The sequence below is a fragment of the Parasteatoda tepidariorum genome, chromosome 10 (assembly GCF_982258835.1).
Source record: "Parasteatoda tepidariorum strain Cologne lab strain chromosome 10, Ptep-v5.0, whole genome shotgun sequence".
Lineage (NCBI taxonomy): Eukaryota > Metazoa > Arthropoda > Arachnida > Araneae > Theridiidae > Parasteatoda > Parasteatoda tepidariorum.
Genome location: NC_141764.1, coordinates 70,778,963 through 70,804,382, shown reverse-complemented (window position 1 = coordinate 70,804,382; position 25,420 = coordinate 70,778,963). Strand labels below are relative to the sequence as shown.

Here is a 25,420-nt window from a genome sequence, read left to right as displayed (position 1 = left end):
TTTTTATTCGACTTACTAATATTCACTATGAATTAAGTAATCTATATAAAACTAATATTTATGCAAAAAATAATTTTGATGATTCATTTCATTACGACTTTTTGATTGTAACCATGCTTGCTTACACAAACAACAACAAAACGAATTGTTGACGTTAGCAACGGCAGGTGAATAAATTGACATATGCAACACGTGTTGTGATTTAATAATTAGTGAACTAATTGATCAGAAACCTGTCATCACCTTATTAATTTATTGCATATAAAATGATATACGTTCTAAAAAATAATTCACGAATAATTTATTTAAATGGCTTTCACTAGACTAATGCGAAGACGACGAACCGCTATTTTAAAACTAATTGCACTTTTAGCGGCTATAAGTTGTGCATGTTATTGGCTTTATAAACTAAAAATTGAAAATATTACACAATCTCCAACGAATCATGAACATTCTAGTTATTATTCCACTTCTGTGAAATTCGTGCCAACATTTGGCAGACCTGTAAGACATACGCACAAAAATATCTCAACTTCTTCAGTAGTTTTACCGAAACTTACAACATCCAGTTTCCGAAATCCAGCTTTGCTTCATAAATTACAAGCCAAGGCGCCTATCCAAAATCGAAATAAAAAGAATAAATCGGCTAATTTTCAAGACCAAAATCAAAATGACGGGCATTTACGTTATAGTATACCTGAAATGAAAGTGACTCCTGGACTTGGGGAGAGGGGTGAACCCATTCACCTGTCCCCTGAAGAGGAAAAACTGGCTGATGCCCGTTTCTCAGAAGCTGCTTTTAACGTTTATTTAAGTGAAAGAATTGCATTAAATAGAAGTGTTCCTGATCCAAGGAATCCAAAGTAAAATTCATGCTCATAATAAATTGTAATATAAATGAGAAAGTTTCTGCGTTTGCCAAAAAAAGGTGACAACTGGGCAATGACAGAAAAGAAATTGAACAAAAATCGTAGAAAGGGACAAATCACTGTGTTTAACTCATATTTATACTAAACAGAGTATTGCTTATTATTAAATTTTTATTTTGTAAATGCAAAAATCTTTTGAAAAGGGTAGTTAGAGCAAACAGATACAGGTATGAAAGGACTCCAGAATATTAATATCACGTAGTTAAAAGCAGAGTTTAGGAAATTTCAATATCAAAACCTAAAGCCGATTGAAATTGTGGGGTTGCTTAGCTTGTAATAAATTAAATTAATGTTTCTCCCCTTTTTTTAGTTTCTTGTATGCCACTGCTTAGTTGGGGTGAAATCGTGGGGGCTCATTAGACACACAATTTGATTGAAATGTTGAATGTTTTTTTTTAAAGTTTCCCACACAATTATGTGGATCTTAGTAATATCTTGATGAAAGAGTTTCTTTCTTTTACGATTTTTTGTTATTAAGATGCGAAGTTGAACTCAGTGGCATGACAGTCTGTTGAGGGGAGGTCCAAGGTCTACCGTATCCATCCCAGTTTTCTCGACCTTGTGCTTGGGTACAGGCGCAGATGTTCTAGTTGGGTTGGGTGAAAAGAATGCGGAGCCCTTAGTGTTTAGTCTCCAAGCATACTTGGTACTCATTTTATCAACTCTCTGAGTCAATTTTGCATGCTCCAAGAATAGAACCCAGTACCTTTGATATGGGAACACGAAGCATTACCTATGTCACATGCTACAATTACTATCTGAATCTTTAAGTATAAAGCAGTCATGTCCAAGTAAAATTATAGTCTTACTGTAACTGTTGCAAGATATGCAGAAAATTTTACGAAAATTACTCAACGTACTTGAAACAGGCATTTTTTTTTTTTTTACGGAAGTTCATTAAGAACCCCTTAACGATCAGTTAATTTTCAAGAAAACAGTCATAAAAGTGCCTATTTTTCTTTATACACGTATTTGATTAGTGCTGACATCTATTTTAAAACGAACTTTTGTAAAAAAATATACAATTACCTTAAAAATATCTTGGTACTGCCATCTGGTGTGTAAAATGAGAAATAAAATGTTTTCGGGCAAAAGAAACAAATTAGTTTTTTTCTTATTGTCGCGCGCTAAACACTATCCCGGGAATGTCACGTGAGCGAGAAATAGAGGGCGAAACCTCACCCCATCATTTTCACGGGAGTGAGAAGAAAGGGGTTAAGTTATTCCATAAATAAATTATTTTCTGAAAAGTAGACATTTATAATTTTTATTATGTTTGCATCTTTCATAAATTATTTTTGCTGTGAATGCAATTTCATGTAGCCCTAATAGGCCTAATTTAAAATCTAATGTTGGTATCTCGAATTTTTTCTCCTCTCCCTTCAAGTTCGAGATATCGAGGTTTGACTGTATAAACATTAAAATTAAATCAACTGTATTATAAAGAGCCTTTAAAGCATTGCATGCAATTTTGCATTATATAAGTACAAACAGCATTTAAGGTATTTATATAACATACGTAAACAGAATCCAATTTAATATACAAAATATCTGAACAACATTAAAGTTTTAAAATATTAATATTGTTTATTTAACTTTGCATCTATCCAGCTTATTATTTGCCACAGAAAATTAATTTTTGCTGTTGAATTTTTTTTTAAATGATAATTAGTAAACGAAAAAGCTTATTATTTTAATCCAAAAGGAAGTTTCTTAAATAAAAAACAACTGATTTAATACACTTTTCTTTGAAAAATATACAAATAATTTCAATGAAAACTTTTAACATTTTACATCAGTGTTCTCTATATTTTTAGAGGGGTGACCCACTCTGCCTGCACTTTTATTTCTATAAATGTGTCCTTTTTGTAAAAATAAGCTGCCATCCCTTTAAAAATTATGGCCTTTTTTATTCATGTTCCATTAAAAAAAGTAATTCTGGGTTTAAATATAATAATTCTTCTTATTATTATTACAAATGTTTACTTTGTTTAGGTTATTCTGAACTGGTCAAATTTTTAGAAGTTTCTCTTTTCTCAGGAAAGGGGCACATTAAGGAATTTTCTACTTATTTTTAAAGTAAATTGTTAAAGTGCTTTATGAAATAGTTTCAGTTAAATTATTGTATTGCTGCAAAAATTCTGTGTTTTTAGGCTATTATATATTTATTTTTATCCTGCTTAGGTGCCAATATGAGACTTATGACAAAGTACTTCCTACTGCAAGTGTTGTAATAATTTTTACCAATGAGGTGTGGTCTGCTCTACTCAGAACAATTCACAGCGTCATTAATCGTTCTCCGCCCCATCTTTTACATGAAATTATTTTAGTTGATGACTTTAGTGATAAAGGTAATTCATGTTACATCATTTTTAATTTTTTTAAAATTTTTCCATATTAAAATAATACAAAAGCCATATATCAAGGATCAGGGCATAAAAAACTAGATGATAACATAAGGTCTAACAATCGCATAAAACTATTACTGTAAAAATATAGATTCTATTAGAAATTAATATGAGAGCCTTATTACATTTGAAACTAATTTTCTTTACTTGGGTACATATGATAAAAATGGAAATAAATAAAATTATTTAATGTAAATAAATACTTTTTATTTATTTCTGTTCCGGCCAGGTGATAGAGCGGTCAGTGTGCCTGACTGCAAAGCTAATGATTGCAGGTTTGAATTCCGCTCAGGGTTCACCCAATTCATGTGCGAATGGAGCCTGTGGCAATATGGATGTGTATCTGTGGCAGTATGGTGTGGGTAATGTTGATCTCCTCCGTGACTTAGGTTCACAGGTTGCCTACTAGGTAATGTTGAAAGAGCAACACTTACGGAATCTTCCCAGGGGAAGATGGGAAGTTCAGTGCTTGCTGTAAAAAAATTTATTTGTATGTAGTTACAGGGTATAGTTAGAAGAAGCGTGTAGTTACTAGATTAGTAAACGTTGTTACTTGTTATGTAAATTATAACAGCAAATTTATACAGAAGAAGAAAAGGTAGAAAATTAATTTTTTTTATTTACTACTAATTATTATTCAGACAGTTTTTTATTAATACTGTACTCGGCAAAAGTGGTGATGTGATTGGAATTTCTTTTAATCTAAAACTGAAGGCTGGGCTAGTTTTATTAATTACTGTTCAAAGGACTGTTCGGGGCAAATTTACTGCCGTTTAGCAATACTTTCACAAATTCAATTTTAGGAAAAATGGTAGTTTCGCAAAATATTTTTAATATATTTTCGAAAATATTTTCTTATTTTACCATATTTTTGTGTTGACTTTTTAATATAATTTTTAAATTTCACAAATAATGTCTAAATTTTCAACAAAAAAAAACCTTTCAAAAAAAACCTTGACAGACCCCTGCTGTTACAAGGTTGAAAAAAAAATTTTTAGCTTGTTTTTCTTTCACTTATATTTTTATCATTATTTAAGATAGTTTGTAGTCCACTCTTTGCTCGCAGGCTACCTGCATGCACACCTTCTCTTCCACTTGTGGATGATTCTAACCAAGTGTGATAATTTACTGTAACTGCCACAGAAATCTAATATCATACAGTAAAATTATAAATTTTGTTTAAAACTAAATTATTGCCCTTTTGTTAGTTTTTTATTGTTAGATTTTTATGCCAGGAGAAATCCTGGAATCAGAGAACTTAGCTTTGCAACCCAGTGCTCTGGTGTTATTTTTTGAAAAGTTAATTTGTTTATCCTTCACCTGTCTTGATGGTGATTTGTCATAATTTATTCAGTCATCATTTGATGGTGATTTGTTACTTCATTAAAATTGTTATAATGTTAAATTGTCTGCAATCAAGATGATAAATGTGAATTTACTAAAAAAATTAATTGTAGTTTTTATGTTTGTAAATAAACTTAAATATGAATTTATTGGTGAATAAGTTACTTATTTTTGTTAATTGTTTTCTAAATCAAAATAAGTATTTTATTTGAGTTCTTTCTAATCATTTATTACATGGCATTCTTTTTTACTCTTTCAGATGAATTGAAATATTCTTTACAAAAATACATTAGTAAAGAATTCAAGCCCAATTTAATAAAATTAATCCGCTTTAATGAACGAAAAGGCCTGATTCGTGCTAGACTGGCTGGTGCTAAGCTTGCAACTGGAGATGTGCTGATTTTTTTGGATTCTCACTGTGAAGCAAATGTACAATGGTAAGTTTGTATTCAAAAGCAAGTCATTTAAACTAAATTGAAGTCCGGTAAGAAATGTTTCTCCATTTTTCACAAAAATGAAGATTTGATAGTCATCTGTTACATTTTGAGGATCACAGCATTTTGCAAATAAATAGTGTAAAAAATTGGTTCTTCCTGAGAGTTATTACACATGAAAGATGGGCTGTGGTAGGAAAAAACCTTTCCATTACTTCTGCGAAATTGTTTTTCTCTAAATCAGCTTTTATCGACATAAAATATTTCTTTCCCCATGGTCTTCAATTAAGATAATAAAGTATATATAAATAAAAAAAGAATAAATTAAAATATAGTTAATTGAAAAGTTAACTTTAAAATTCTAAGGTATATGTGTATTCACTGTGAGAAGTTTGTTTTGCAAAAGTATTAGCTGTCTTCTGTATTCACTCATTTGATGGTTTCTCATGAATTTATGCAATTTTTTTATTATCAGTTAATGCAATATTTTTTATTATAAATATTTTGTCAAAGTGTTATTTAAAATAATGTTTTCACAAAATAAAAATATTTAATTTTTCAGAACAAGCTATCATTAATTTTTCTAATTTTTTTAGTTTTTCATAATGTTACTTAATTTTTCACAGCCAGGAATGCTTAAAACAAAACTGTATTCTGTTTTATTAACATTTTCAAACCATTTGTTTCCTAACTCTCGTAACGATTTTGAAATACTATATTTTGTTTTAATATTATTTTCTAACTATTTGTTTCTAAACTTTTGTAATGATTATAAAAACACAATCACTTTATGACCAGAATTGTTTGCCCTTTCAAAACGCTTCACTTCTGCTTAAAAAAAAGGTTTTATTAAGTTATGTGATCTGAATGAAGTGTGATTTAAAAATGACATACTTACTAGAAACACAGGTTTAAGAACCAATCATTTTAAGAGGTCCAATCTAATTACAATAAGAAGAGTAATGGATGTAAGTTGGCCACTTGTATGATAACAATTTGATGGTCCACTTAGTCTAGTGATCAACGTGTAAGAGGAAATGTAATTGATTTTACCTGTATTCTACTTTATTAATAAGGTCAACTTGGACAAATTATCAAAATACAGAAGTGGTCAACTCAACAGGTTACACTGTATTACTACTATGCTCCATATACGGGTTTTTCTTTTATAACATATTCAAAACTATAAAGATCTGGTTGATTTTGAAATAAAAATAATTATTGTTTTTAAGAAATATGTTTTCATCATTAAATATTGTTTCAACTTTCAAACATAAGTGGATTTGCTTTTAAAATGTGCAGGTTGGAGCCTCTCCTTCAAAGAATAAAAGATAAAAGAGATGCTGTTTTGTGTCCAATCATTGATGTGATTGATGATAAGACTTTTGAGTATTATGCAACAAATTTGGAGTATTTTCAAATAGGAGGTTTTACTTGGAATGGTCACTTCACATGGATTGAAATACCTGATAGAGAAGAGAGGCGTAAAAAGTCTGATGTTGAACCAACTAGGTCTGACACTTTTCTTTAGCTCTAGTTTTATATTTTAACTCCTTGCTGACTGATCGGGGAATCATCCCATTTTGTAAACTATCAGTATACAACCAAAGGGGAGATTGCTTTATTTGGCAAAAGTTAGTTGTTATGGTTGAAAAATGTGTGGTGTCTAGCTTATACCTACCTACCTATCCTCTTTGTGTCAACTGGCACATAAGGCCACAAGTCTCTTTTTCCCGGCACCCTTGCCTTGAGCCAGCTCTCATTCCTCCTCCCATTTAGTTTTGCACTGCTCATGGTGCATGTATCTTTGACAAGTAAATCTTGGCCTTCCTATATTGTGTTTTCCATCAAGTGCCTAAGTAAGTGCTATCCCATTTTGGACAGAGAGCATGTCTAGCTAAATTTTGGGTGCAATTCGGTTGGTCAGCAAAGTGTTATCATAAACCTATTTTATTATCCACCTGAGGGTTAACTTCGTTTTAATTTAAGGCATAAATTGAAAAGTATTGAAGGCATAAATTGAATTATAACTATAAGAAAATTTGAGATAATTTAATTTTAAGTCATTCATTCTTATTTGAAATCTTAATTTGAAAAGGGAGCCTAGGCCACCACTTTTCTTCATTTTTAGATACAGAGCCTCAAATTGTAATGAATGTTTTTCCTATTATTTTGCCTTATTTATGGGACTCCCAATTTATTTGTAAAATATAAGCATGAGTTGTACTAATTTGATAATAAGATAGAATTAATTCTTGTAAATGTGATAGTAATACTATACTCTGTTGCAAGTTGAGAAAAAAAACCATTATCCATATGGAGAGAGCCTGTTTGCATTCAAGTGCATGCCAAGCTCTCAGCACGAATGCATATCAACATCACCAACTCCTGAAAGGATGTTGCTCAGCTATCTATTTGCTTTCTTTCTTAAATCATCTAAAATAAGGAAAACAAAACTCGTTATTAAAAATTGTTTTGTTTCCCATAAAATTTGAGAGTTGTATTAAATAATACTTTCTGTTCGCATTTAGAGAAACTGATGAAAGAATAATAAATATTGTTTCTTACGGACAATTTTCTTCTGCAGCAAAACAAAAGTAAAAATTCTTTATCTCACATCTGATTTGCAGCATGAGATGCTCAACTTTTAGTTGTCCAATCAAATCCAATGCTCTTGCAATGTCATGTAGTTGTTTCTTTTTCAAGAACAAATGTTCTCCTTATTTATCAAAATATGTTGCCAAGTCTAGGATTCTAGACTAGCATTACAAAACTAGAACTGTTTTTTTAATAATTCTATGATATATATTATAAAAGATAGCAGGAATTAAATTTCTGACAGTGTGTTTAACTTTTAAAAGCATTTCTATTGCATATTTGTATTATTTATATATGATTGTGCTCCGAAAAAAGTCCGGAATTCCGGATTCTTTACTTACCGCAATCCAGAAGTTTCCGGAAATACAGACGGTTCAAGAAATCATCAATCTCATTAATATATAAAAATTCTTGTATATTTTATTTACAAATATTAGAACTAAAATTTATGCTTGGCATCTCTCATCATTTGTAAATATTTTTTCTGGTGGAATAATAAATGTGATTAGAGATAAAAGTAAACTTATGCATAATTATTCATTCAAATTATGCTGCATATAATTTATTTAGAATTTCATGTTTTGATATGTCAATGATTTAAACTTATAAAGACATTGATTTTTTGAAATGCATCATTAATGATTTTACCCTAGAAATTTTCAGGATTTTTGAGTTGGGCTCACAATCACACTTGATTATTTGATTACAGAATAAAACAGAATTGTGTATGCATTTGCGGAGGATTACTTAAATCCTATACTGCAATGATCTTTTCTGAACTTGCTGCAGAGTATAACTGTTTTTTCAATAAGAGGATTGATAAGTTTTTTTTTTTAAATTTAAAGTATGGTTTGGCAATCAGACCTATTTTTTTTAATAAATAAACAATAAAGCTCTAAAATATTGCCTTTATTAATTTATCTAGAACACCTACAATGGCTGGAGGTCTATTTGCAGTTGAACGCAATTATTTTTGGGAAATAGGAAGTTATGATCCAGGAATGGAAATTTGGGGAGGAGAAAATCTTGAAATGTCTTTTAGAGTAAGTATTTTCTCTTCCTTTCTTTTTTGTTTTGAGAGTTGTTTTTTTTCTTAAAATTTGTTTAGAGTCATTTCTTATTTTAAGAGTAAGATAGCTGTATCATTTGGCTTTGTATTGTAAAACATTTGAACCTCGATTCAGCATTCCTGCATCTTTCGTTTTCCTGTATATATTGTCTTGTTTTGACCGTCCTGTTACCAGTGCTATTCTTATGATGCTAATAATACCCATTTAGGTTGTTTTTTAAACTAGCAGATGCCTGTGTTTATTATCCAGAAATTCTACCTACACTTGAAAAAAAAAATTTGTTATTTCGTTTGGAGAAGAAAAAATATAACTCTTTATGCTAATGATCAAGAAGAAAATAAGAATTTGTAACAGTTTGGAGGAAACATGTCAATTTTCCACATTTGATGTGTATACATTAATTGATAAAAATGTTGAAACTTGTGGTGTTGTCAGTTTAAGAAATAATTGCAGAAGCTGAGGAAATTCAAAGTGATAAAGATGGAGGCAAGCACTTGTAAGGACAAGGAACTTCCTGTATTCACAAAAACTTTCAGAAAATAAACAGCAATCTGTTACAAATGTTGCAAATTGATAGTTTGCTCACAGAAGAAAAAGTGTGAACCAAAATTTCCAAATATATTAAATAAATAAATGTGTTTATTCACCTTCTTTTACATCTTGAATGTTTTACCACATGTATATAGTTTTTTCAAATTAAAATGTTTTATACTTTTTGCAAATTTACAAATTTTCAAGTCCATTACTTCTTTATTGTTTTCCATGCATTTAAAATTTATAGTTTGGTATTTTATGCTGATCAGCATTGAGGATTTACTGTATTTCCTGTATTTTCCTCCATCAATGGTTTGACTTGCAACCATTCATATTGAATGGTTGCAAGTCAAACCATTGATGGAGGTTCTACCATAACAGGATTATTTAAAGCAGTTGTTCAAATTAATGATTTAGTAGCTACAGCATCTTGATTATGTGTCATAGCATTTGAGAATTGTGTAACAATGTATAAAAAAAGGAAGAAGATGTAGTAACTGGATATGTTATAGTAATATTATATACTAACATGATAAAATGACACAGTCTAAAAAAAAAAAAATCCTTCTTCGATGATCCTATCTTTATAATGTATAATAGCTGTTTTTAATAAAATTCACAAATTTCACTGTAAAAATAATTTTGTTAGTCTTTCTATTGTTGAAATATATTAGTAAAGAAAAAGCAACACATTACATAACTAATAACTAACACTATTGACACCTTAATATGCCACAGTTTGTTTTTATTATTTTAATAATATTTGAAATTTAGCATTTTTTTATTCACCATTTTGAAATCAAACATATTAGTTAGAATTAGTCATATGTAACTGTTTTTAATTACAGACTTGACACTCTTCTTCTATTTCTTTTTTTGAAGTGGTTTAAAATAAATTTTTTCACAATTGTTGTTTTCTAGGTTTGGATGTGTGGGGGGACTCTTGAAATCGTGCCTTGTTCTCATGTTGGTCATATCTTTAGAGGTTTTCATCCTTACAAATTCCCAGGAAATAAAGATACTCATGGAATAAATACAGTTCGAACAGTTGAGGTTTGGATGGATGATTACAAGAAATATTTTTACTTCCATCGTCCAGATCTAAGAGTAAATATTCAATTCTTTGTATTTTTAGTTTTTCATTAAATTTTATTTTGTTCTTAATGTATTAATCTAAAATATTTTTATCTTTAATTTAAAATTTTTTATTGTTAAAACAATGATTTTACGAAGCTTATTGCCATATTTTTTTCAGCTAAGTTATTTATTGTTTATTAGTTTCCACTTTGATGTTTTTTTTTATTATTTCTGCTGCAAGAACGATGAATTGCTTCTCAGAATATAATGATAAGCATTCTCCATCTCATTTTACTTGCAATTTAAAAGGCTTATTAAAAGTTTCTAACTATGTTTGTTTTGCAAACAGAAATCAGCAACAGAACTCTTGCAACAGAAGCAGTTTGAAACAGAAATCAGCAGATAATCTTCTTTATTATATATTCTAATATAATTTTGTTATTGTTTTTCTAAAGTTTTAACTTAAAAAAATCTATCAGTAAATGTATTATAACAATTTTCTATTACTAAAGAGGCTCTATTACACTTTTATATTATCATTTTTGCTATGCTATATTAACTTATGTTATATCTAACATTCGTCCCACAGTAGACTACTCGTAAGACACGGTTCTCAGTAGATCACTGCAGTCAAGCATCACTGGCAGTGGTCAGTGAACAGGTGGGTGAGAACTTTGATGAGTCTACAAAGAGACTGAGTGTGCGTTTTATTGGTCCTCATGAAATTGTTCTATCGTAAAATGTTCAACTTTACACACTGATTGTCTGGCTACCAAAAACAGAGAGCCATCCTCTTGTCTTTGCAGAGAATCTAAATTGCAATGGCATCACAATTTTGATGCACAAAATTGTGATAGCAATTTAGGGATGTTTCCCAGACCATCACTAAGAACACATAGTGCAGCTGCATTCCTGCCAAGTCTGAAGACTCCTTTATTTTTCGACAATCTCCTGTTTACCTGTATTATCTCAAATTTCTCTGTGTATTTGTTAACGAAATTAATTTTTTTTTTTTTGTCAATAAAGTATCTGCTGATGGAAAAATATTTCTCGTATTCCTCTGCAAATAGTGCTATTGTCAGTATTGGAGTATTTTGAAGACTCTCAGTGTAATAAATGGTGACTGATGAACGTTAAATTTGTTGAGTCACAAAGTCCTCCATGTTCTCAATACAAATCGATTCCTCTGGGGGTACTGATCCAGGAGTTTCCTTGTCTTCTGGATTGGATCAAAATTACAAGGGTACAGAGTTGAACATTAGTAGTTGTAAACTCAAAATTAGGTCGGTTGTTTAACATCTATTATAAAATAAAATAGTTTAAGTATTATAAATAATTATTTAAAAAAATCTTCTTTAGATTAAGTTTTATATACATATTTCTTACTTCCCTAACTGTAAGTGCTTATATTATTTTCAGTTTTGAATTTCTCTTTTTGACTTACGTGATGTATCAAAACTTTACTCGTAGCCTAAAAAATTTCGCTATTAAAATCTCGTTATTTTATTTCTTCAATGTTAGCAGGTATGCAGCTGTAGTACAACATAAATAAAGTACTATTATATCACATATTTAAATATATCACCCTTTGTTTGTCCCTAATAAGCATACTTTATTGTGAGACTACTGTATTTTTTTGTTTAGGATAAAATAATTCTTACATTTCTATGGATATGTCTGCATTGTGTGATTTGTATTTATAATTTTCTCTACAAATAATTATTGTAATGAAAGACTAAAACTGTTTTAACTTATTTCTATTAATCTAAATTAAGTAATGTGTATTATCATAGGAGATTGACTATGGTGACATATCTCATAGAATGGAATTGAAAAAAAGGTTGCAGTGTAAGTCGTTTGATTGGTATTTAACAGAAATATATCCTGAAAAATTTATATTTGACAAGAATGTGTTAGCGTATGGATCTGTAAGTATAATTTTATGTAGAATCTTGATATAAATTACTTTTTTTATTACATATTTATAATGAATGCATATACTATATTATTTAAATAATTTTTTTTTACATATTACTTTTTAAGGTACTAAATCTCTTTTGGACAATGTGTACAGTCCGCAAAAAAAAAAGATATCACCCTGAATAACTTTCGTTCTAATCATCGGATTTTCACAAACTAAGTATCAATCTTAATGGTTTCTGGAGGTGATTTCAAATATGCTAATTAATTAGTGCTAACTATTAATTAAGTTATGAAATCAGACACAAAAACGTACTTTCTCTGAATAAACATATATTTCTTTTTACATATTTGTAATCTAGACACTTGAATTAGGGGGGGGGGGGGTAGACAAAATTTTAAAAAAATTGGGTAGCAATAAAGGTTTATATATTTGGCGATAGTTCAGAAAACCGCCAAAAAAAGTCGCCTGCGCAAATCAATATTTTAAGATAACCCTTTGACTAATTCAAAGGAGGAATGCTTAATTTTACTAGGTTGCTAGGCAACCAAAATCTGACCTTAAAAAAATTGAAATAAAGTTCTGTGATTGCTTTAAGAGGTTTTATTAATTATTAATAGAGAATATCTCGATAGACAATTGTTAAGCTGATTTCTGTCCAAAAAGCAAAAAAAAAAAAAACAATTTTTTTTAAATCCCCTTTGAAAAGAAAATTTGAATCGATTTATAAATTATTTATTACGTTCTGAGTTTTTAGTATTTAAACACATGAACTTTTCATCTGATATTATTTAGATTATGTTGTTTTTGCTATATTTATTCGAGGATTTCATACTAAAATCAAATTAACATAACTTATTATAGCTATATACAAAATTTTAGGGATTATCATTTTTGAAGGGAAAAAAAGTGCTTGAAAAATAAAATGTAGATTGTATAGTAATTCTAATGCACATTCACAGAGGTTTCTATAATTTTCGATATTTCTTTTTTCTATAACTCAAGGAATTGCTGAATGTTTAGTGGCATTTTAAAAACATTGAAATATGTTATGTTTAAGAATAAGATATTGAAATAATATGTTGCATATTGTATGATTAATTGTTTAAAAAATCACTTCATTCTGCTAGATATTTTGGTTGCATGGATTTCTTTGGATAAAGATGATTAGAAAACAGCATCCTCATGTTTCGATACATTCTGAAACTTACGTTCTCAAATTCACCATTAAGTGTTGCACAGCATATTCTTCAATTACGATAAGCTACATTTCCCACCAAATACTGCTCCTATGATTATTTTTGTTTCCCTTATGTATATCTGATACTCTCTTTCTAAACAGAGCTTGTAAGATATTTAAGATACTGAAATAGGGACACAAAAGCTTAAAAGATAAAATATTTAATTTCATTAACTGAAAATATCTGGTCACAAAATTTTAATCTTTAAGTTAAATATAACTTTTACAATATTGATGCTCTTACGTTTTTAAAGACCACATGAATCCTGTTAAAATATTAAAATGCATATGTTTACTTTAACAAGTGTAAAATCCTTATCAAAATAATGATCAAGACTCAACTGTAAAACAGTATAATTGACAATAAAAAGTCAACTGGCTTCAAAACATATGAAGAGGGTACTAAAAGTCGACAAGTTTCGAGCGTTCAAATATAATCGCCCATTCTCAAGACTTGTCAGGCTTGAATAACTTGTGAATTTATTATTCTACGCTCAAAACATGTCTATTTTTACTATTATCTATTATTTTTTTAAATCAATGAAGTTTTTATATTTTCGATTCAGTTTCTTGGGATTATCCATTAACAACAGTAGTTAATGGATAATCCCAAGTTATTATTATTACCAAGTTTATTAGTTAAACAACATATTAAATTATTTCACTCGATATTAAAATAAGTTTTACATAAGTTAGAGGCACAGGTTCTTAGATTGAACAAATTAATAATTCACTGCTATGTGAAAAAATCAATGCAGTACAATTTTTTTTGCTGCAAACCTTAACATTTTAATTCAAGGACATAAAAAAATTCCGTTTACAATTGAAATTTCAAAAGTCGAATGTGAAAATGGAATGTCCCCTAGCACTAGGAATCGAAATTAAATAGTTACAAGGACAACTATTTAAAACAAGTTAGCGTTCCTGTCCTACTCGAAGTTGTTTGAAAAGGTATTTTTTATATATCGATTTCAAAGTTTATTCTACAAATATTTTAGGGTATACATTCAGAATATTTCTATCGAGTTTATTTTTACACCTCTATTTGCTTAAAATTATTAAATAATTTGCTTGAAATAAATTATTCAAGCTACATGATTTAATGCATTTATAGTATAATAGTAAACGGGGCTTCCATCGCATATTCTTAACCTTAATACCGTTATAAATGGAATAAGCTTAGATAAATAATAAAAGTTAATTTTCAAGGAATAATATGTTTCGATCAAACAGATTTCATTCTGGAAATAGCGAAATTATTGAGTAGATCCCTTGGAGCAATATATGTCTTTAAAAAAAAACTTGACTATAATTTTGAAAGGAACTTTACTTTAAAGAAAACCTAAATTAAAGTACTAAAAAAATTGATTAGTATATTAATGAGGAAATAATAAACTTAAAAGGGTAAAGAATAAGATTTTTAAAAATGTTAAACTTTAATTAAATAGTTGGTAAAATAGTTCTGCGAAACACTTCCGGAAATTTCTTTTAAGATTAAGACGATATAGGGTAAACCAACAAGTGAAGGAACACATCCCAGTGAAGGAACATTTCATAGATATTTTTTAAAAATACGATTTTAATCGTTTTGATTTCGATTGATTGGTAACAGTAGCTTACTACCTAACAATAGGAAGTCATCTAACAATGCACTGAGTTACCTGGTCTTAGAGTCTTCTCTGGAAAAAGTTTTGAATCGGTTAGTATCTGTTCAATGCCTTGTTTCTTTGACAAATTATAAGGTCAGGGTTTGTAGTTATCCGTTTAAAGTACAATTAATTGCATATAATAATGTTTTTTTTTTCTCATTGTGAAAAAGAGAATTCAAAATATGGTTATTGAAGTTACGTTTTATTTATTTTAAGCATCATAACATAAGCAAGTACTTAGATTAGGGGGTGTTTATTAACTGGATTACAAAACGATGAAAAACCAATGAATAAACAAGTGTTCCTTAACTGGGATTTTTTCAAGTTAATGAAAATAAAAGAAAAATTTCAACTTTCTTGTACCTTTAGTCATATTATACATCAAAATTATGTTAAAAATACAAAAATCAACTTCTAACCAGTGAAGGAACACACATGTTTCTTCACTGGGAATAGATTTCCCAGTGAATGAACAGGATGTGTGAAATACGATTTTACATGGATAATAAGTAGTTTTGAGGTATAGAGGACATCCAAAATTCAGTTAAATGTTGTATGAATAGTTCCTATAACAATTTCATTTCAAAATGCAAATTTAATTACTAAATTTATTTAAAGAATTATAATAATAATTTATTTATTATTTATCTTTATAAATGTAGTGATTAGTTATTACATCATACCTTAGACACCTTGATAAACTATGTTTACTGACTAAATATAACAAATAAATATAATAATAAAAGCTTGAATCGAAAATTTCTTTGCAGGTTTTTGTGCCAATAATTAGCTAAATTATTATCTCATTGCGGTCCTTAATGTCCAGACGGGAACTGGCAGGAAAAATCCATTGAAAGACAATCATCCAGATGAAAAATGGGTGAAGTTTTTTTTAAGGCGACATCCACCGATAACTCAGTGCAATGCGAAGATAATTTCAAAAGGCAAAACTTCCCTTAGAGAATAGTATTCGAAATACTGGTTTTAAGAATTTTAGAAGAATCTTTAGGAGGGAAGTAGCCCTGGCACCCTTTTAGAAAGTGATTGCATTTACAATGCAAACGAAACAAGAGTTGAATACTGCCCTTAAACAGGAAAAATCTTTGGCCCAAAAAATTATAAGGATTTATATTCTAAAGTACCTAGGAAAGAAAAAAGTACCTCCATTGGTAGTTTTTCCTTACTGAAGAATTCTTTGAGATATTACAGAATCGGTAACTACTATATATTTCATTGGAAAAAGCGATTCATGAAATGAAACGATGACAGCAGCAACATTTTACAAATATATTGCGGATGTTTCTACTCATGGCTAATTAAAAATGTTATCAAATTCCCTATTTTGCTTCTTCTGGATTGATATAAATCTCATATCAATTTGAAACTGAGCAAGTTTTGTTCATCAAAACAAATTTTCTGGTTTAGTATCTAATTCATGGAACTCTCTCGTTAGATCTTGAAAACAAAAGAATTGTAAAACATATGCCGGGAAAATTTAACATCCATTTTTAAATAAGATTTTAAGGCATCAACTGATGAAGTTAAAATGCTTTTATGAAATGCGATATTTTTCCATTCGATGTAGAAAACGTTTACTTTAACAAATGCATGTGAGACAGACACCAAGAGTCAATGAGCAAGACAGCTTATTAACAAAACGCATGCTTCGAGAGTAACGATGTTCTATTTCTTCAGAAGCTTGAGAAGGAAATCTCACAAGTTATGTTGCAAATTCTTAAAGGACCATTGACAGAAAAATTTAATCTCCCAAATATCCAATAGCCTGTGCTTTTCTCAATATTGAAGAATTTATTTCAAAAAGAAAATTTGGTTAATCAAATTTTGGCACTGAAGCTGATGCAACTAACATTGATAATGAAAGTATCTTGAAAACTGATTTTGAGATAAGCCCTCTTGAGGCAATGTTAGTTGCAAAAAAAATTGGTTCCATAAGTAGATGGTAAGTACTGCTGAAGATCCAAATAAGTCAATGGGAGATGGATTTTACTCAAACTTCGAAACTCCTTTTTCTCATTTATTATCCAGTGAGGAATTCTAGAAATGGTACTGGAAAAATCAAAAGAAATTTCGAAGATACATTTACATTGGCCAAAAATTTGGAAAAAAGAGGAAGGTTAAATCACAAGAAAAAGAAATAAATTATTTTTTTGCATTAACTTCAGAAAAAGAACGAAAATTTAAAGAGGTTGAAAGAGCTGGAAAAAAAAGTTAAAGCAGAAAGTATGACGAAGAGAAGAAAAATACTTAAAAAGATTTTAAAAAAAGCTTAAAAAATATAGGGAAAAGAGTAAACAAAAAAGTGATCTAATTATAATAATAATAAAAACATCACCGGATTACACAATGATAAACGCTCAAAATTTAGAACGGACTACTAAACTGTAAGAAAAAAAAAAGAAAAACATTTTTTTAAATTATGTATTCAAACATATTTTACTTTCCATTCCATGCCTGAAAAAAGTAACATTTTCCACGTTAACTGTGGTTATATGTTGTAATTCCAAGAAAAATCTTGTTTTTAGGCATTTGTGTGGCCTATGGATTCCTAACGAGCATCAAACATTCTCAAAATTAAGTGTTCATTCACTGGAAAATTTAGTGTTTATTCACTGGTAGGAACTGTTCCTTCACTTGGTTATCTTACTACTTATTATTTAAGCCAACAAAAGCTTAAAACAATATTATGTAAGTTATCTAAATTTTTTTTACATAATTTGCATTTAATAACAAATACGTCGACACTATCATTTAGCTAAAATTACAAATTTTGAGATTTTTATGATTTTTTTTTAAAGGCAAGCTAAGCTTAAGTGTTCATTCACTGGTTAGTTTACCCTATAAGATGTTGAGAAATTTGCGATGCTGTGAGACATGCTTAAAAATGTTGACTATGCTTTTTTATTGATATTTATAAAATATATATTCAAGAAATTGATAAATATTTTATTCCAAATTTATTCATACGTATGTATATTATTGCAATTGTATCAGTTATTGAGTAAAAAAAAAACTGAAAAATAAAAAGTAATCACATTAAAGAAGCACAATCTGTTGTATAATCATATTCTATCAGAAGCATGCTTTTATAAAACTCGACATTCGTTGAATAAAATGTTTTTTATTCAATAAAATGTTTTATTCAAATTTCTTTACTAAATTGCAAATCGATTTTTAGAAGACTAAAAAGGAAACATTGTATTTTATAGTTTAAAAAAAATAAAAATAAAAAGATTAGCAAATGATTATTAGCGAAAAAAATATGAATGAAATTTTACGCGACGCGCACGAAGTCAAGTTCTCGCAAGTTTATCACATTTTAATATTAATCGCCCCATTTAATCATTTCTTTATTGTCGCCAAATTTATTTTTTTTAAATAATTAATTTTAATTTTTCTCAGCTTCTAATAAATAAAAACAGTTGAAACTTTAGATTTTTCAATTGAAAAATATGTAGATTAATATGGTATAAAAAAATTCATACCTTATAATTCAAAATTTTTTCATTTTCAATTTAATTAAATAATAAAAAATAATTAATTATTATTAAAAATTATTTTTTTCATGAAATTATCTTTGGGTAAGTGATTTTTATGACTGGTTGAAATTTTCTTTGAATTGCTTTATTAGTTTTAAAAATATGACTAAAAACGTAAAAAGTGAAATTAACATTAAGGGGTACGAACTTTGGATCGCTCTCCTGACCAAACTATGGGGACCATATTTCCCAGATTGTGGCTACCCCCTATATTTTGAAGGTTAAAAATCCAAATATGTAAAAAAAATTATATGTTTATTCAGAGAAAGTACGTTTTTGTGTCTGATTTCGTAACTTAATCAATAATTAGCATATTTGAGGTCACCCCCGGGAACCATTAAGATTGACTTTTAGTTCGTGAAAATCCGATCATTAGAACGAAAGTTATTCAGGGTGATATCTTTTTTTTTTTGCGGACTGTACATATCAATTAGTTTGTTTTTAGTTCCAATTTTATCTTTTATTATTATTTTTTTAAAACTATATTTCATACAGACATTATTTCAAACCTGTAGAATATGTTGTGTAACAGAAAATTGTTTTTCATTTGCAATTTAATTATCTCATCTAAAAAGAATATGTTAATATCTTTATTTGTGTAAACATATAATTTGTATATGTCTAGTAAAGATTAAATTGATAAATTAGATAAATTTTATTTAACTTCTGTGTATTTTAACGCAAGTAAAATATTTGCTTTTGAAGATGTCAACAAGGCAACTGTTTCAAAATAGTTCAAAAAATTATTGACTTACAAATGGTAATTAAAAGAATGTCAAACTAAATGGAATAATATAAAGTTAAAGTGATTATTGATTCACTTAATTTTATACTAATTAACAGTAGAATGTAGAAATCCTTAATTTCAAAAGAGTAGAGGGAGAAACAGATAAAGTTACTCCCTGCTATCTTTTTAATAACATTTGATTTGTTGATTTTAAAAATTGAAAGGAAAATGCATCAATAATAATTATACATGACTGGTTATAGTATTAAGAACTTTTAAGTTCTAAATGTTGAACCATACTATAAGTTGCAAACTAAAAATGAAAAGCTTTTATTGATTTCTTTTCATTATTTTATTAAGTAAAGAATTCAAAATTTTAAAGCAATTAGTAATAATACTTCCAATGGAAAAACACGCTTAGCAGCAGTGAATCCAAAAGGAAATGAGACAATAAAAAAATGAAAAAAATTGGATAAATATGACAACCAAAGCTGAGATCTTCAGGAGGTACCAACTCTGGAAGTCATAAAAGAAAAACCTTTTCTATCGAGAGAGCAAGACAAAAGTCTAAAATTGCCGTCTCTGTACCCCAAAGGTTTTGCCAAAGTCCAGAAAAAGAATAGTATTTTATATTGTATTCTTCTGTATTTTATATACAATATAAAATACAGAAGAATACAATATAAAATACAGAAGCAAATACAGAAGAATAAAAACTAGACAAATACATAAGAATGGTACAAACAAAAGCTTACTTGAATTAAAAATCCAATAACTAGATAACACAACTGACTGCAAGACGCAACTAAAATAAAATAAACATAAAAACAATGCCCCCTAGCCTGCACAGTTTAAAGAAAAAAGGACAGAAGTTATCTAAATGTTGTACCATACTATAAGTTACAAACTTAAAATGAAAAGCTTTTATTAATTTCTTTTCATTATCTTTCTTATAATTAAAACTTTATTTATTTGCTTAGTATATTTTTTTAAAGTGAAAATGTTAGATTAATTCGTACTCAGTTATTTAGATGATTTTTTTAAACTTGTTTTATAGGTAAAAAATCCTCTGTCTAAACTATGCCTTGATACTTTAAATCGTGATGAAGATAAGTCTGAGGCTCTTGGTTATTATGAGTGTTTAGGTAGTCAGCTACCAGAGCAAATGAATTTAATCACAAATCAAGTAAGATAATCATCTTTTTTTCATTTCTTTATTATTATTATTATTAAGTAAACATTTTTAATTAAATTGTCTTAAAATTTTATTCAACTAGAGTTGTTTCAGTTTAATATTTTTTCTGTGCATGATTACTTCTCATCAGATTTGTCTTGAATGTAAATACAAGTATAATAACGAAATGCAAATTTAATAATTTCACAATTATCTATAACCCTCTTTTAACGGAAAACAAATTGTGCCTTTTTATTTTGTTTCTCTTATATTCTTTCTCCTGTACTAATCTGATATATAATTTAATTTATAAAGTATCGTCTGACGAATAAAAATTTGAAAATGGAAAGAAAAAAAAATACCGTTGCATCAATTGCCATTAAAAGAATTCCTTTACCACAAATTTCCATAACAAAAGCCTTTTTCTGCTGATAATTGTCATAAAATAGTTCTGTTGCCATCAATTGCCATAAAAAAGAATATCGTTGCTAGAAGTTGAAAAAAAAGAAAGAAATTCCTTTACCACCAATTGGTATAAAAATGATTTTTCTGCCACCAATTTCAAAGATAGCTCTACCCAGATAATAACAAATGAATGAAATTCTCTCTCTTTTTTGTGTGTGATTAGTTAGTGATTAAGAGTCTTTCTTTATAACCTAATTAATAATTCCTCTAATGGTAAAATATTTGGTAATGATACTTTTTTTTTGATGGTTGATCACTGATGATGGCTCATCAAGGTACTTTTATGACTGATCAGTGTATATTGATCCCTTTTGATTCCAAAATTGTGAATAATCTATGGTTTAACTCTGATAGTGAATTTTAAGATTAAATAGTTTGGCAATAAATAATATGAGGTTATTTTATTAGACTATTGTTTCGAATAGAAATAAATTTCATTTTTATTTAATTTTATTAGACTTGTTTTGAATTGAAATAAATTTCATTTTATTTCATAGAAATATTATAAAGACATAACAGACATAAAGTATTTTAAAAATGAGTTTTATTTTTTCTGATCTTAATTCATTTTATCTTTAAATTTTGATATATCTAGTATAGTTTGGGCATAATATATTGTTTTTGTAAAATTGGCTTTATATATGTTTTCATTTTTGTAGTTATTATCTTTAACAAAGGATGGGGAACTACGGATTGAAGAAAATTGTGCTGAGTTAAATGATGATATAGATGAAGATAGTGAAGAACTTCCTGTGATTATGACAAAATGCCATGGAAAGGCAGGAAATCAAAAATGGGCCCATAAAATAGTAAGTAAAATAATAATTTCATGGATATATTTATTAATGACATAATGTAAGGGTGCAAATGAATTTATCGAATTTTTTTTGCCGATTCAATTTATGTATACAAACTATCAGAGAGTTTTAGCATTAAAAAAAGTATGATATTATTATAACTTTTCTGGTAATTCGATTCCTAAAATCTACCACAGTACTTTGTTATGAATAAAGCTAATACAGGAGCTCAATGTAACAATTGTGGACCAAACAAAAATGGGCATTGTAACATGAGGTCACTGTAGCATGAGTACACAAAACAATAGTGAACATTTACTCAAAACTAATAAATTCTGGGCTTTTGACAAAAACACTGTTATTCCTTCAGATTTTTTCATTTTTGTAAGTAAATGGTCCAAAGAAGGGCTGAACAAAATAAGTATGGCATATGAACGAAGAAAGGCTAAACAAAAATAAGATCATGAAAAATGTGATAACTTCCATCCTTCAAAATAAACTGCTTATTACAGAATATAAAAAGAGTGAGTAGTCTTCCAACAAGAAAATTATGAGAAATTTATTGAACCTTTTGTAAAAAAAATTTGCTAATGTATACAGGAGACTAAGATTTCCACCGAGGATGCAATATACACTGCAAATACTCTGTAATGAAAAGTAATCTATATTTTACTATCTTTTTATATCATAGAACGTGCCTAGGACCACCAAGGATAAGAATTAGTGGTCATATTTATCGATCTCCATCCATTAACAAAGAATTTAAGATATTTCATTTTTATTGAGTGGTAACGTCAAAAGAAATTGTGGTTTTAATTTGCAAAATGTTTAACACCTGTTTTTGGAGGGATTTGTTTTTCTTGATTAAAAAAAATGAAAAACATTTTTGGCGCCATAATTGAATGAACGGTTTAATTTGGACATTCTATTCTGATAGATTTTAAAATGACATTATGACTATGGAATAGCAAACGGGAGTATATATATTGTTCATTATAACAGAAGAGTCGCAGTGAGGATCTTGTACTAAAACAAATAATCTGTACTAATGCCATGCTTTGATTTTCAGCAAAATCACTTTTTTTTCTGATTTTATTATACATTGATCAAAATTAGTTTGTCTTTGTGGATAAACAACTTCATTGCAATCTTTTTTCCTCTCTCATTAAATTTGAATTACTTAAAATGTATCATGATATAAAAAAATATATTATTGATAATAGATATAGTGTTTTTTTTATTATTATAAATTAAACCTTTTTATTAACCAAAATACAAGAAAAATCTGGTATGGTCTTAAGTTGAATAGTGTAAGATTAATCAAGATAGAATCACTGTAACTTTCATTAAAAAATAAAGTCAGCAATTTTTTTTTCCATTTATATTTTTTGAGTTTTGTTATGAAGAATGGTATTAAAACTTAGTTTGTTCTTCAAAAGACTAACTAGATTGTGTTGTTGAGATCTCATTTAACTTAGTGTTATAATATTTTAACTAGTTTCTTCATTTGCTGTAGCGAGTTTATACTAATAATTATTTTTTTAAATAATTTTGAAAATGATTAAGAATATTTATTTTTTAAATATGAAAAATTTCATTCATTCAGTTTTTTTATAATCTATTATTTATTTTATTTCACAGGGTGGTCCTATCGTTCATGTAAAAACTGGGAGATGCATTGATGTTAGCCGCAAGAAGTCCAGTGAAGATGTGGTAGCTCGAATGTGCAATGGTGGACATTACCAAATTTGGTGGTTTGAGAATTATCTTAAAGAGCCACATATTCAAATAGAGTATAGTCCAATACATAAAGTATCAGTTGTACCATATTTGTGATGAATGTTATAGTTGATTTTATAAAATATTTATTTTTTGGGTCAGGATATAAAAACTACAAATATATGACATGGAAGCGTAATGCTTGTGCCTTTTTTTAATGTGATGTCAAAAAAAAAGTTTCTGAGCATGCAATTTTATTTTATTTATGTCCTTTTTTGTGGTGGTATTAAAATTATTTTTTAAAATATTTTATATGTTGCTTCAGTTTTTTTAAATGTCTTTTGTAATCAGTGAGATGATGAATTTTTTTGTTTGTTCTGTGAATTAATTGATAGATTTTCACGGATGATGCCACGAATTAATTTTTAATCTATCCAGTGTTTTATTTATTTATTTTATCTGTTTCTTAAAACGATAACTTTCATTTTTCTATTGTAAATAAAATTTCAGGGATACCACAAATGTAATTCATATCTTATCTTCTATTTAAAGCAGTTGTAAAACTCAGTGAATAAGCTGAATTAATTTTTAAGTCTTAAAAAATTCGATTTCTCAGATTTCTTTTGTTTATGGAGATTATTTTGAGTTTTGAAAGAATAATAGTCTGTGTAAATTCACAAAATAATCTACTTTTATCTCCATCTGTTTAGAGATAATATAAATTATCTGTTAAGCAATGTTTTGTAATTTGTTATAGTGTTTAAAAATTCTCGTGTCATTTTTGTTTTTCTGTCTTTATTATCTGTTATTACAGTAAAGAAAACATTTGCAACACATACATAAAATTTACAATTGCAATTTATCATTATGATGTACTTTTATTTGAAAACTTATTTATTAATAGTATTATGTTGCATTCATTAATATTTTGAATAAGCTAATATTTATTGTTGCATCAATTTGTTATTAATTTGAAGATTGGAATTAATAAGTACAATAGAGTATTATAATTATATAATAATGCAATCTCAAGCTTGAAAGATAAAATTTGCATGTTATTATGGTATTTTTTATTATTTCCCCCCCCAGCATTTAACTGTATTTAGTCTGTTAACTCTAAATATTAAAAAGGTATGTGGAAGTGTTTATTTAGTTGAGTTTTTGGATTGGATTTTAGCTATTGGATTTTAAAAACATTTGGAAGTTGTTTACAAAATAACTTTTAGGAAGTTGTTTACTAATGAATCTGTAAATTTGATTGTTTTTAAATCTGTAGTCATGTAGTTTTTTTTTACTAAAAAAGAGGAGGGTACGACTTATGAATGAAACTTGGTGTATTAAAAATATACCTTAAGAGTGTTAACCCCTAGAATAATGTGGCACACTGGCGAACTGATTCTGACTAAACAGCCTTCAAAAATTTCATATTGAAATTCACTATAATTTCATAAAGTTGTTTGTCATTGGCGCAGCAACCTAGATGGTAATGTACTTGCTTACCTTAGGTTTCTTACTGACAATCACATTTTTTAAAAATAAGTTTATCATTTTTTTATATAATTTTACAAACATTATTAATTTAAATTATTTTATTTAATAAAGTTTTTTTAGATGTTACTTGATGTTAAAATTACAGTGGAGGTAATTTTTTTCTAACAAAAAATAATGGGCATAATAATAAAAAATACAAAATTCCCAATGACTCTTATCATTAACAAATAGAAGTTTTAAAATATTCCACTTAATCTCTTATATTCCATTCCCTTATTATTAGCAC

The 25,420-nt window shown here is 28.1% G+C and overlaps 1 protein-coding gene across 1 annotated transcript; it reads left to right on the top strand.

Annotated features, from left to right (window-relative positions):
* Positions 1-123: 123 nt before the first annotated feature.
* Positions 124-23,989, top strand: LOC107436245 (polypeptide N-acetylgalactosaminyltransferase 1). The gene is made up of 10 exons (XM_087152664.1): positions 124-863; positions 3,114-3,280; positions 4,941-5,118; positions 6,418-6,627; positions 8,639-8,756; positions 10,239-10,424; positions 12,188-12,322; positions 20,546-20,674; positions 21,787-21,936; positions 23,566-23,989. Exons 1-10 carry the CDS (start codon positions 310-312, stop codon positions 23,758-23,760), a joined length of 2,022 nt encoding a protein of 673 aa, XP_087008790.1. The 5' UTR covers positions 124-309; the 3' UTR covers positions 23,761-23,989.
* Positions 23,990-25,420: the final 1,431 nt, after the last annotated feature.